This window comes from Phasianus colchicus, chromosome Z (genome assembly GCF_987193195.1).
Source record: "Phasianus colchicus chromosome Z, bPhaCol1.hap1.1, whole genome shotgun sequence".
Classification (NCBI taxonomy): domain Eukaryota; kingdom Metazoa; phylum Chordata; class Aves; order Galliformes; family Phasianidae; genus Phasianus; species Phasianus colchicus.
In genome coordinates this window covers 43,928,713-43,941,896 of record NC_143476.1, presented here as the reverse complement: position 1 = coordinate 43,941,896, position 13,184 = coordinate 43,928,713, and the positions used below count along the sequence as shown (strand labels likewise).

Genomic DNA, 13,184 nt, shown 5'->3' with positions numbered 1-13,184 from the left:
CGCCGGAAGTGCCCTCCCTCAGGCCGGATGTGCCGTCCCCCAGGTCGGATGGGCCCGCTGCGCCCCGTCGCGGTGCTGCAGCCGTGAGCCTCCGGCTGCGCCCGCCATGCGCGCTTTTCGTTCCTCCCGAGCGGCTATGTGCCTGGGAGGGGTCCTACAGAAACAAAAACAGTTCTGTTCCATAAAGCGTACAAAACGAAAGCACGTTGTTTAAACATAGTTTACAAACTACCCTACCTGCGGACGAAGAAGCAGCCAGTATATACCGGCGAATCTTCTCCAGGCTCCATGCATGCAGTCAGAAATCTTCCTGAGCATTTCTTCTCCACGACTTCAGTTCTGAAAAAACGGTTTCTCCTACTCTTACTTCAATATAAAAATCTGGAATCAACATAAAAACAAGCAAAGGCAAGCAAGAATCTTTATGCAGCATACGCATGCTTAATGTACATTACTTTACAACCCATGTAAAAGAGATGTTTTCAAGCAGAGTTTGAAACTCAAATATTATTAAGAAAGTATATCATATCAGTAAGAAATACATAGTTTTAATAAAGGAATGTGTAAAATTGAATCAAAATGCTCTGAAAACCTGTGTTTTCTTGATTGCTTGTTTCTTGTTCCCCTCTCAAGTATCCGGCACCCAGATCCTCTGCAAACATTAATTTACTCATTAATACATAAAAAACTATACAAGAATTTCTACAAATTCAAGCTCTTTCAGTTTTACTTAATTGACCCCTTAACAGCAAGCTTGTACTGTATTTATTGTCATCGTTAAAAATGATATGGCACACTTGTTTTAGCTGCTTTAGCTTGATCCAATCTGCCAGAGGTAATACTCAGGACTGAGACAAGCAGTACTCTAAGCTCACCAAGATTTTCAGAAGCATCATCATAAAGATGAGCTCAATAAAGTGAAGATCACTGTAGCCAATTTCTCTGCAGAACAATCACAGCATTGCTGAATACAATGGAAGTGTGCCAAGAGTGTGTTTGACCTTTTGAATTACAGGAAAAATCACCAAGCATCCGTTTTTAAGGCGTGTCACTCTGCATCCAAGTAAGCCAAGAACTGAGGAAGAAAACATTTAAACATAAGTAACATTTCCATAAATAGGAGTGGAATACTTCTGTAGCTTTCACACTGTTGCAGATATCAGGAGAAACATTAACAGAGGGGAAACATAGGAAAAGATAATTTTCAATTAAACCAAAGTCAAGAAAAATCTGTGACATTTAGACAAAAGCAGTGAAAACTATTTAAGACGAAAAAAACCAAATTGTTAATTCTAAGAAAATTTGCTTCTAGCAGTCACATGCCATCCTTTCTTAAGAATTCCAATTTATAAAATGTTGAAATGGAAAGTTGGCACAAGCCAACATCATTAATAGAAAAGGTAGAAACAGGGCTTCTTTCAGAACAGGGATGTCTTTTATTGTCATGGGAAAGAACTCAGATTCCAGACAGGAATGCTGGACATAAGAGCAGACAGTGAGTGTTCACATGCTTCAAATCCCATTGTAATTTTTGAATTATGAAATTAAAAACTCAAAACCAGATCCATTAGGTTTTTCATTAGCACCAGTACTTTTAGTTGCTATGTTGTTGTTAAAGCCAGTCAACCACACTACGTAATGCAAACTCTTGATTACATTTATTAGACACTATCTTATTTATTAGGCTCAAGGCATAAGACATTTGTGCAAAAACGTACAGAGCCATTTATTAAGTACAGCTTGAAAACTCATATTCCAGGAAAAGTAATTATTTTTTACTTTTGCCTTTGCTGACTGGAGCAGCTACCTGGGCATTTTCTAAGATGTAGACTGGAGAATGAAAGGTCTTGTTCCATACACTCATTATCTGAGGACAGATTTTATTTGAAAGTGTCTGCTGTATGCTTGCTGATGTATAGATATACTATGCAAAAACCCATCATGCTAGTAAGGTCATACAGCAGACTTTTTAGATGTACACACAAGCATGTACATCATAAAGGTGAAACTAAATAGACTGCACAGACAGACTAAGGCAATAATCATCTAGTAACTTTCATTTTGTCTTTTTTCCTTTAAAACCATCGAAAGACCACTTCTCACAATTCTAATTAGTTCTCACTAAATTTACTCCTCCTTTCTATCCTACACTTGATTGGCTTAAGCTCACAGCAACTAATTCTTATTGCATGAATCTTGATTTCTCCAAAATCTATGTTGGAAAATTAGCAGGAAGAGAAGCACAATAGCTCTGCAGAGGTTTTACAGATACTGTCTGAAGGTCCAGAAGCAAGTTTCTAAGAAACTGAAACTCAGATCACTTTCAAAGAGAGGCTGAAAATACAACCCAGTGTTCTTATGGCAGAAAGGTCCACTAGGGGGACAGAATCTTCCATAAGGCCTTGATATGCCCCTCTCCTCAGACACTCTTGCCTTCAAATTGGAGAAATACGTATTTGTTGGATGAATAAGGGATTGGCTGGATGTATACATCCAAGGAGTCAGAGTCAACAATTCAGTGTCCAAACTGAAACCAGGAACAAGTGCTGTCCCTCATGAGTCTGTACAGGGAGTAACTCCATAAGGCATTTTCATGAATGATAGGGATTGAGTGCATCCCCAGTAAGTTTGCAGATGATACTCTAAAGGAAAAGGATGCTATAGACAGGGACAATTACACAATAAATACATCCATGTGAACCTCACAAAGTTCAGCAGATCCTGCGCATCTGGGTCAGGGCAATCCCCAATACCTGCACAGACTTGAGGATAAATTGATTGAGAGCAGCCCTGTAGAGAGAACTTGAAGACAGTGGCTGATGAAAAATTGGATATGAACCAGCAATGTTCTGGGCTTGCAGCCCAGAAAGTCAGTCATACATATGTATATTATCGGCTGTATTTAAAGAAGTTATTACATCCAGCACATTGAGAGAATTTGTTGTCTCACTCTTATTTGACCTTCTGAGACCTCAACTAGAATATCACACCCAGGTTTGAGAACCTCAGCACAAGAAAAGATGCAGAGCTGTTAAGGAGGTCCAGAGGAGGGCCATGAAGATGGTCATAGCGCTTGAGCACCTCCTGCAAAGGCGACTGGCTGCCATCCGTGGTTGCTCAGCCTGGAGAAGGCTGTAAGGACATGTTACTGTAGTGTTTCAATATACAGAGGAGCTGATAAGAAAAGGAAGAAAAACTTTACACCTGCAGAGGCAGCACAAGGTATAATTCTTTTAGACTAAAACATGAAGACAAATTCGTTACTAGAAAGATGGTTAGAGCAGGTTGCCCAGAGAAGTTGTGGATCCTCCATCCCTGAAAGTATTCAAGAGCAGGCTGGATAGTGCTTTTATTAACACAATGTAATGAAATGTATTCCCATCCATGGCAAGAGTGGACAAGGTGATCTTTAGAGGTCTCCTGCAGCCCAAACCATTAATTCTGTGATTTCACAAAAAAAAAAAATCAGAACCATCAACTGTTTATAACATGTTAGAAAAAGAAGTTCCTTATGCTTAGACTTCTAATACAGATGCAAAGCCTCGAGTTTCCACTGACAAAAAAGCCAAGTATATAGCAAAAGGAAATTTAGATTGAAGGAACTTGGACAAGAAACTTACAACAAATACTTGTTCTTTAGAATATGTACACTACAGCAGGTATAAAACACTTGGCCCAGCCACTTTATAAGGTAGAGAGGTCTCCTCTTCTTTGCAAAGCAGAAAAACCTAAACCTGAGACAACCAAGAAGGAAAACAGAATGTAACACTATCATCTGACCTCAGGCAGAAATACTGAGAGATCTTGCAGATGGTGAAAGCCAAAGCCCATCAAATAAGAAGGTACCAAATTTTCAAGCTCTCTCATCGTGTCTTGTATTATTTACTTCATCTACTCATGGGATTGAAGTGGCTGATAAAATTGTGAAGTCAATTTTTTAAGCATAAAAGTGAGTTGTAATGTCAAGATTGCAACATAAGTGACAATAAGAGCTCAAAAATCAAACCAGGAATAAATCCCAGAGTTAGGTGTATTAATGTGTTTTCAATACTGAGCAATAGTAGCAATATTTTTAACAATGAAATGATTATATAAGCAATGGATTAACATCATTAAGTTGTTTCATTTTTTTAATGAAACTAAAATGCATTTCAAAAAATAGTCCATTTGCAATTATATAAAACTGTACAAGAAAACTATCAATGCTTCAGCAATTTTACTAAGTAGAAAGTTTTTTTTTTTTTAAAGAAAAAGGATAAAAAGAGAAAATTCACTGGCTTATGTGAAAATTTGCATATATAAACCTATAACCCCAACATAGATGAAAATTTATATTGTATTTATAAAGATACACTCTAGAAAACAAAATATTCCTGGCCTTATAAAAAGATGCTAGTAATTTCTATTTTGAGAATTAACTTCACTGTACTATATCTCTGAATAAGAAGTTTACAGACAGCAGCATTTACATAATCTTAAACTGGGCTAAAGCGAAAAGTCCAGTTCCTTGCTGACAAAGAGAAGTACTCTTTCTTTAACCTAGTAGAAGCCTACTAAAATATCCCAAAAATATATGCAGATCATCTTGGTATACAGCAACACTAGTGGAACACTAAACATGACTCTTAACTCAATGCCACTCTTCTTTTAAGGTCACTTATAAGGTCACTTTTAATGCCACTTTTAAGTTGCATCACCTCGACAGAGGAGCATAAGAACAAAACAAAAAACAGCATACAATCACTGCTTACATAGGAACTTACTCTGCATTAGAAATTCCCAATAATTTCTAATATACAATGGTGTATTTGAAAATACAACCACCTTGTAAAATTCATTTCCTACCTGCTGAAACCTCCTCAGTATGATCAAATACTCTACCAAACCCCAGCCAAAGAGAACAATGCAACTCCTTCTGATATCATTCTGATGTCATCTGTATCCTTCATACAGTATTTCTATGCACACTTTTGACACAGTATTTAGAACTGCCTTCTCTAGTGGACTTCCCAACTTCTCAAATAAACCATGCTTAATTAAAAAAAAGCAGAATGTTAACACTGGTATTCTAAACATATCTGACAATTTCATTACACAGATTTATAATTGAATCTGCATATAAAACCTATCAGTAACATACAACACCTAATGAAGTGATGAAGTGATCAGGTAGCTGTTATCCCCACTGAAAGTATACAGATCTGAGAGTAAATAAATATTTTAAAATATGCTTATTGATTTAAAAACTAGAAAAATATTATATGCAAGCTCAAGGCATTGCTAAATTTGTACTTTCCAGTTCATAACTTTATCATAGTCCTGAATTCGTTGTTTTATGTGCGAAAGCTTATTCTTTAGGTATTCACAACGTTCCTTTTTCTCCAGAAATGCAGGATCCTGCCAAGAAAACACAAATCCTTACATTAATATTTATGCTTTCAGTTTTATCCAGTAGTAGTCTATTATAAATGATGTTGTTGACTAAGGACTAAGCATACAATTATTTTCCAGAATAATACTTTTTCTTTGGCCACCATTTTCTATTGCCTGTTTCTTCTTTCTTCACAGAGGGCTAGAGAAAGAAGTTCTGCTTTAATACACTACTGCAGCTATTTAGGAAAAACAGCGGTTTTTAAAAAAACAAGTCTGCAAATGTAAACTACATTCTACTACATAATTTTTATTTAATATATGTGTTCTAACATGTCTAATAAATACGTCTCCAAAAAAGCAATGAAACTTAGTTAACATGGACACAACTCAGATTTAATTAAAAAGAACAACAGGTACTTGTAATGGATGACGTTTTAAAAGAACATAGGTACACATTTACTGCCTGCACTTAAAAATGACCAAGTGAAACTCTTTAGATTATGCTGAAAATTACTTTTTGAAGTCTACCCAAGTTTCAAGCTGCCAAAAAAAACCAAAAAGAATAATAGTTTTTAAGGGTAAGACTACATTTTCTGTTAATATATCTGACGTCCATGTCAGCTATATAAACCAACTATACCCCAGAAAGTGAACAGACCTTTAAAATGACAATGTTAAAAGACGAAAATACTTAACTATTTTATTCCTCACCTGGCTAATAAAATCACTCTCCAAAACAGGTTGTTTGCATGAACAATGGTGTAGGCAGCGTCCCACTTATGCCAAAGAATTAAAATACAAAATGTACAAAGCTCTTTAATAGCTAGGGGTACCCCAAGGTAGCAAATTTCTATCAGAAGTGCTGTCTGTTTACATTTTCTTTGTTGTTGTTCTTTAGATTAATCAGCAATGTAAAGCTGAAAACACTCACATTTTTTTTCTTCTCATATTCTTGCAGAACTTTTGATATCCTTTCCTGTTCCTGCGGAGAGATATCATTTAAACACACTGAGCATCCTCAGTGTAAACTTTACAAAATACTTCTCAAAAGTCAATCTCTCAGTTGATCAAATCTTTTCTGATTTTAGTTGTACGTTTTGTACTTGAGAAATAGTGACAACAAGTTAACTTTGTTTTATTCAAACTAGAAAGCTAACAGCATGAAATAAAACAAAAACACAAATACATATACAACAATATCATTGCATTCTAGACGGATGACCAAATAAGAAATAGCATATTTGAGAAAAACTCTCTCCTACTGAGCCATTGCTAATGTCACCAGACATTTAACCAATGAAAGTTAGAAGCTGCATGCTTTCTATTAGCCCTTTTTTTCCCCACAGGTACTCACATATATGCTTCCAGGATGTTGAGGAAGTTGTCTCATCAATGCTTCTAGCTCACTGAACTTCTTCAACACAGCATGAACTTCCACAGATAGTTCTTTGTACTCAGCAAACTGATCATTGAACACTGCTTTATACCGGTCTCGCATTTCATTTGTTTGAATTGCTGGGTATTTCCTTTAAAATAAGTAAATATTCAGTGACTAGTATTAGACATCAGACTTCAACAAGCACAAAGAGTCTTGACATTAGTAATGTGTTTCTGTATTGGTTGCTCATCTCGTAATTGATGAAGCTTTCCCAAATCTGAACATTGAAATACATGCCAAATAGTATATAAAACAATTTATTTTATACTTCACCACAGAATCACAGAATGTCTTGGGTTGGAGATCATCTTAAAGATCATCTGGTTTCAACCTTTCTAGTGTGGGCAGGGTTGCCACCCACTATATCATGGAAACAATAAAAAAACAGGTTGTGGATAACATGGAAAGCCTACCTTTTAAAGGAAATATTATCAATTTGGCACTCACACAAGATCAGACAAATTTATAGAGCTAGAAAGCTAAGAAATTTCCTGTGAATATTGCCTGCGCCTTCTGTTCCTTGGTAACTACATGCTAGATTCTAATAGTGTGTTCCAATGCTCAGGTCAGGTTTTAGGGGTTGTTTGTTTGTTAAGTTTCAGATTATTTATATTATTGTGTCCATGGCATTGATAAAGAATTGTAAATTTTTGTAGCACGTGCAGAGAAAACATGAATATGAGAAATACTGCTTGAAAAAAAATGATTCAAGTACTGACTTTGATAAAGAAACTTAAGTCACTCACGCTAAGTAGTCTGGCATCACTATAGGTTTAGGAATGTGACCTGCAGGTATATGACCATTAAGTAGTTCTGGTTTCCTTTCCACTGATTTAAGCTGCCTGTAAGTGACCTCTTCTTTTGGTGTGTCGTCACTGTCAGTATACTAAGTTTGAAAAGAAAAAAAATTGTTCCAATTAAAATGAGATTTTATTCAAATGCAAAATACAAGTTCTGTAAAGTATGCAGTTAACATGAAGACAGAGATAAGAGTCCTAAGCAGCAGCACAAGTAAATCACATACATTCTTTATGTACTTGAATATAGTTAGAAAATCAAGAAAGAGTTCTACAGTTAAGAATTTAAAATGGTTACCTCCAGTCTGTTCTAATATTCTTGGCAATGAACCTAGTATCTGTACCAGTGACAGACAAATACTTATTTGGGTCTTGAAAAGATTTGTCCCCTATATCTTAAAAAAACACTTTATGGAAGTTTTCTGGATATCCATTTCATTTGTGGATAAACATGAATCACCCTGTTCTCTCGAGATCCCTTTTGTCCCTTACTTCCAATTCTACAATTTAGTCCCTGATACATGAGTGATGTCACATGGAGTTAAAAAGGCTCCTGACTCAGTACTGAAGTAAGCAACAGAAAAGACAGTGGCAGGATGCTCACAGTATTTAAAGGGAAACATTTAAGTCCGAAAGAACTGTAGAAAGAAACACTCCATAAATTTTCTGGAAATCATCAACATCTATTGCATTAAAATCCTGTCCAACCTGCAAATCTGTGCAGCAGAAGCTCAAAAATCCTTATTTTGTTGGTATTTCAAAGCTTGTAAGAGAGTCTTGGAGTAGTCTTACAATAACAGGAGCAAACTCAAATCTCAAACCTAACAATGAGCTTCCGCTGGCTCCTCTCCAACTTTAACAGGAAGCCAAAAGGAAAAAATTAAACCCTAAAACTTGTAATGCATCAGATGCTTTGCTGCTGTAACCACACCTGCAAAATTCTATGATAAAGACTACAGAACTCATCACTTAATGAGACAGAGTAAAAGCACATACTGTTGACAGTAAATCTTAAAACCAACATGAACTAGCACCAACTTCTTCACAAACTTTTTCCAAATCTTCTGAGCAAGAGAATGCTCTCCTGACTATACTAAAGAACTAAACCTAGTCTTTTCCAACGAAAACAACAACAAAAAACTAATGAAAAAAAGTAGTCAAAACAAGGAGTCACAAGAAAAAAAAAGAACATGCAATTGGGAATACCAGTAAACAGAAAAATAAGTTTGCTTCCTACCTTTCTGTCTGGTAAAGACAACTGTGTTTTCATCTGTCAAAAAAAAAAACCACACAGAACTTTAAGTTTTATTTTAAATAGTAAGTCAAAAAGCACAGATACTTAATATATATATTTTGAGCCAAGCTGTAGAGATTCTTATTTATAATAAATAATTAACATATTTAGCAAAAGAATGTTTTCAGATCAAGCGTTTGAAGAATGGTGTTATAAAGAAAACCACACAAAACCCAGAACAAAATCTTCAGTAGCACAGCTGTAACGAACACCACAGAGGAAATATCCCAATCACTTGTCAATCACCTTTAAATTTCACAACCCAGTGACCCATATGGCTTAGTTCATTGCCTAGAAAACACAGAGGTGAACTAGCCAGTAACCAACCTGCTACTTTTCTGTACAGCACTCTCTTGATCCTAGTTTATATGATAAAAATGTTAACTTCAAAAATATTCTTAAGTAACTAGAATAAAAGAAGAACATGGATAACAACAGGCAAATCACCTCATTCTTGCAGGATGTATTTAAAAACTGGTTGAAAACTAGCTAGTCTCATACATCCACAATTCTCTTTCCTAAAGATGAGTCTCAAGTTTCACGCAAGAAACCAACATTAAATAAAAATGCTGAAAATCAACAGAAATACAATCATAAGCAGGTGGAATGCAGCTTCTTGTATTTAAATGCTGACAATTACTTAAGGTAGGCTTTTGCAAGCTTCACATGTGTATTTTTAAGCTATGTTTTAATGATTTTTAGCAGCTTTTCAGAGTACTTTCACATGGAAGAAATTTTATGCAAGTGACTCCAAATGCCCTGGTTGACAGTGCTAGGTCTGCACGATAATAGTTTATCATTAACTAGGTGAGTACTGAGCGGTTTTAGTAGGAGCAATGCCAGCGGCAATGCAAAACAGATTAAGTGAAAAGATGAAATAATTGAGAACTGAGACACCAGCTCTATCATTACTATCCTTGTCAGAGAATCACAGAATGGTCTGGGTTGAAAAGGACCACAATGATCATCTGGTTTCAACCCCCCTGCTATGTGCAGGGTCGCCAACCACCAGATCAGGCTGCCCAGAGCCACATCCAGCCTGGCCTTGAATGCCTGCAGGGATGGGGCATCCACAACCTCCTTGGGCAACCTGTTCCAGAGCTTCACCACCCTCTGCGTGATATCTGGTACAACTGTAAATACAGCTGAATAGACAAGAATCACTTGGATTTTTGCTTCAAAATGCAAATCAGTATTTTATATTCTTGCTGTCATTCACAGTAGCAGTTCACATGCTGAGAGTGTGGTCTCCAAACGAGTAGTCTTTTTAAGCCCAATCCTACTAAAAAGCTCAACAGCCACATGATTTGTGTTTTCCATTGTTTGGAAAACACACACACAGGGAAGTACTTCATCACATGATGTCTGTAGAGAATGCAGTATTCCACAGAACAGCACCACCTGTTCCTTACCAAACTGAATACAAAAAGACTCTGGGTCACATCTTCACAACAACTATGACTGAGGTTGATGGCTCAGCCCCAAAGGTGATGCCCTGTCTCTGGAGGTGTTCAAAGCCAGACTGGATGGGCCCCTGGGCAACCTAGTCTACTATTAAATGTGGAGGTTGGTGGCCCTGCATGTAGCAGGGGGGCTGGAGCTTCATGATCCTTGAGGTCCCTTCTGACCCAGGTCACCCTGTGATCCTGTGAAGGCTCAGGGCCATACAGCAGACCTGACAGCTGTGCCCACCAAAAGGACCCCCACGACCCACCTCTCGTTCCATCTCTTCCTTCTGCCTCCTGGCTGCTTCGTGCCTCCACAGCTTCAGAGAAACCAAGGCACTAATCAGGTAGATGACCACCGTGACAAACAGGAAGATGATGGCTGCCGTCTGACCTCCTTCCACACGGCAGAAAGAGGCATTCATCGGCGTCTTGAACAGCTGGTAATAGCAGAGTCCCCCTCGGTTGATGTCGTTGACGTACACGATGCCAGCAGACATGTACAGAAGGAACATGGCCACGTTAATGCCAAACTCGGTCAGCGGCCACCAGCTGGAGTCGAGGAGGATGGTGCGGTAGTACATGGACATGCCGAGCACCAGCAGCACGATGGTGACGATCCACGCCACGCCGGCCACCACCAGCACGAAGGGCGTTTTGGGCCCGCCGTAGTAATAGCCGCCGTAGGAGGTGCCGTAACTGTAGGGCTGCGAGTACCCGAAGACGTTGTACCACTCGTTGTCCTTGTGCACGTAGGCGGTCACGCAGGCGAAGACGGCGGCGCCCAGCAGCAGCTCGGCCACGCCGAGCAGCCGCAGCAGCCCGGCCCAGGACTTCATGTAGGCGTAGCGCTGCCGGTAGGCCTCCACCTGCTCGCTGTACGTCATGCCGGTGGGCGCGCCCGACGAGTCCCCGCGCAGCATAGCCTCGGCCTCCTGCGAGCGGCAGCTGCCGCCCGACCCCGCGCAGCGCTCTGCGGAGCAGCCGGGCCGTGCCCGCCACGGGCCGGGGGAGGCGGGCGGCGAGCACGGCGTCCCGTCCGACACGAACCCGATGTCGGACGTCGCTCCGTCCCAGCCCGAGGCGCGGCCGCGCCTTCCTTTGAAGAAGTTCTTCCACGAGTCGGGGATGAAGCGCCGCACCGGCTTCAGCTCGGCTTGCCCGCCGCCGGGACCCGCGTCCGGACCGAAGGGCGGCTGCAGCGGCAGCGGGGGCGGCGGAAAGGGGGCGGCGGCGGCGGCCCCGGAGGGCGACGACGCGGCGCTCCGCGACATGACCCGCGGCGGAACGGCCCTACCCGCCGCACCTGCGCCGCGCCGCCCCACCCGGCCGCACCTGCGTGATGCGGCGCCGCCATCCGCGCGGGAACGCCGGCACTGCTGCGCGCACTGCGCCTGCGCCGGCCGAGCGCTCTCGTACCGAGTGAGTGCGGGTTGCGGCTTAGGAGGGGCAGGGGCGGGCTGCCGGCTGCGGTCTGCGGGGCTTAGGGATTAATCTACATTGAAACAGGCAGATTGAACAAGGGCTGGAAGGGTTAGGAAACTGTATTGAAATCTCGTACTTCTCGCTTATTTGGAATCCTTAATCTTTCTAGCACCTCTGTACCAAAATCATAGAATCACAGAATCATAGAGTGGTCTGGGTTGAAAAGGACCACAGTGATCATCCAGTTCCAACCCCCTGCTATGTGCAGGGTCGCCAACCACCAGACCAGGCTGCCCAGAGCCACATCCAGCCTGGCCTTGTATGTCTCCAGAGATGGGGCATCCACAACCTCCTTGGGCAACCTGTTCCAGTGCCTCACCACCCTCTGTGTGAAAAAATGTTGTCAATGTTCAATTTTTTTTTTTCTCAGGGTATTGATAAAAACTTAGCAAATTACCAGTGACAACTCATGCTGACTCCAATTACAGAAATGGAAGTGAAGCTTTGTAACTGATGTTGTGGTTCAAAAGGTGCAGCACCGTGTCACACAGTGTCATCCGCTTAGTGAACCATCTGTAGATCAATATAGGCTTGCAATAGAAATAGGAGTCAGCATCGAACACAGAGGAGCTGCACTGCTACAAAATAAATAAATAAATAAATAAAACTGTGTTTCAAAAAATTGTGGTGCTCTGAGTAGTCTGACAGGGAGAAATTCCACAGAATAAAAATCAGTGCTGCTGTCTAATTTCAGATGAAGCTCTCATTAAAATACTCTCATAGTTCCATGGATGTGTAACTTCAGGGGATGTAAGAAGCATTTCCCATTGTCTCTTCTCCACTTGTTTTTCTGAAGAGGCATCATCACCATGCCAAAGATAGACAGCTCAAACTGCTGTCTATCTAATTACTGTGCCGTACCTGAATAATGTAGCTCCTGATGAGCAGATGACAGTCATCCAGAGATTTGAATTTCAGTTCATAAAAGCCACTTGATAAAGTTAAAATCACAGTTTTGCTGTTGGTGAACTCATCTTTTTCTTGTTGTTTTTCCAAATAAGCATTTAAAATGCAACAGCTAACAGTTGCGTCTCATTAGTAAAGCAATCCTTTGCATCATTATTAAATTATTGTCTCTTTTTTTTTGCCAGAATTATATTTTGACTGCTCATGGATTGGAATTAAGAGGTAGTATGTTTTGTTAAATGGCTGGTATATACTTTAAGGCACTCAAGCCCTTCAGAATTCCAAGTACAAAAACTTTCCCAATTTTTCCAACAATATCAGTTTGATAACATCTACTAGTGAATATCTACCAACGTTATGCTCTGCTAGAGTTGGCGTAGGTTTATCACGAGAAAAAGTGAGTCTTGGTTTCCAGAAGAGCTATCAGCTGACACACTGTTCTGGGT

At 40.0% G+C, this 13,184-nt stretch overlaps 1 protein-coding gene across 1 annotated transcript; it reads right to left on the bottom strand.

Moving 5' to 3' along the window:
• Nucleotides 1-576: 576 nt before the first annotated feature.
• Nucleotides 577-11,728, bottom strand: MARVELD2 (MARVEL domain containing 2). The gene is made up of 6 exons (XM_031604789.2): nucleotides 10,617-11,728; nucleotides 8,846-8,878; nucleotides 7,558-7,697; nucleotides 6,728-6,899; nucleotides 6,305-6,355; nucleotides 577-5,397 (listed from the first exon to the last, which is right to left on the bottom strand). Exons 1-6 carry the CDS (start codon nucleotides 11,619-11,621, stop codon nucleotides 5,281-5,283), a joined length of 1,518 nt encoding a protein of 505 aa, XP_031460649.2. The 5' UTR covers nucleotides 11,622-11,728; the 3' UTR covers nucleotides 577-5,280.
• Nucleotides 11,729-13,184: the final 1,456 nt, after the last annotated feature.

Bases quoted from the DNA above. Each gene is read 5' to 3' on its own strand.
- MARVELD2 (XM_031604789.2), bottom strand. From the start codon at position 11,621: ATGTCGCGGAGCGCCGCGTCGTCGCCCTCCGGGGCCGCCGCCGCCGCC. The intron at 6,900-7,557 runs GTGAGTGACTTA...CTTATTTTAAAG, and splicing joins GTGATGCCAGACTACTTAGC to GAAATACCCAGCAATTCAAA. The intron at 5,398-6,304 runs GTGAGTGTTTTC...TTTTCTTGGCAG, and splicing joins AATATGAGAAGAAAAAAAAT to GATCCTGCATTTCTGGAGAA.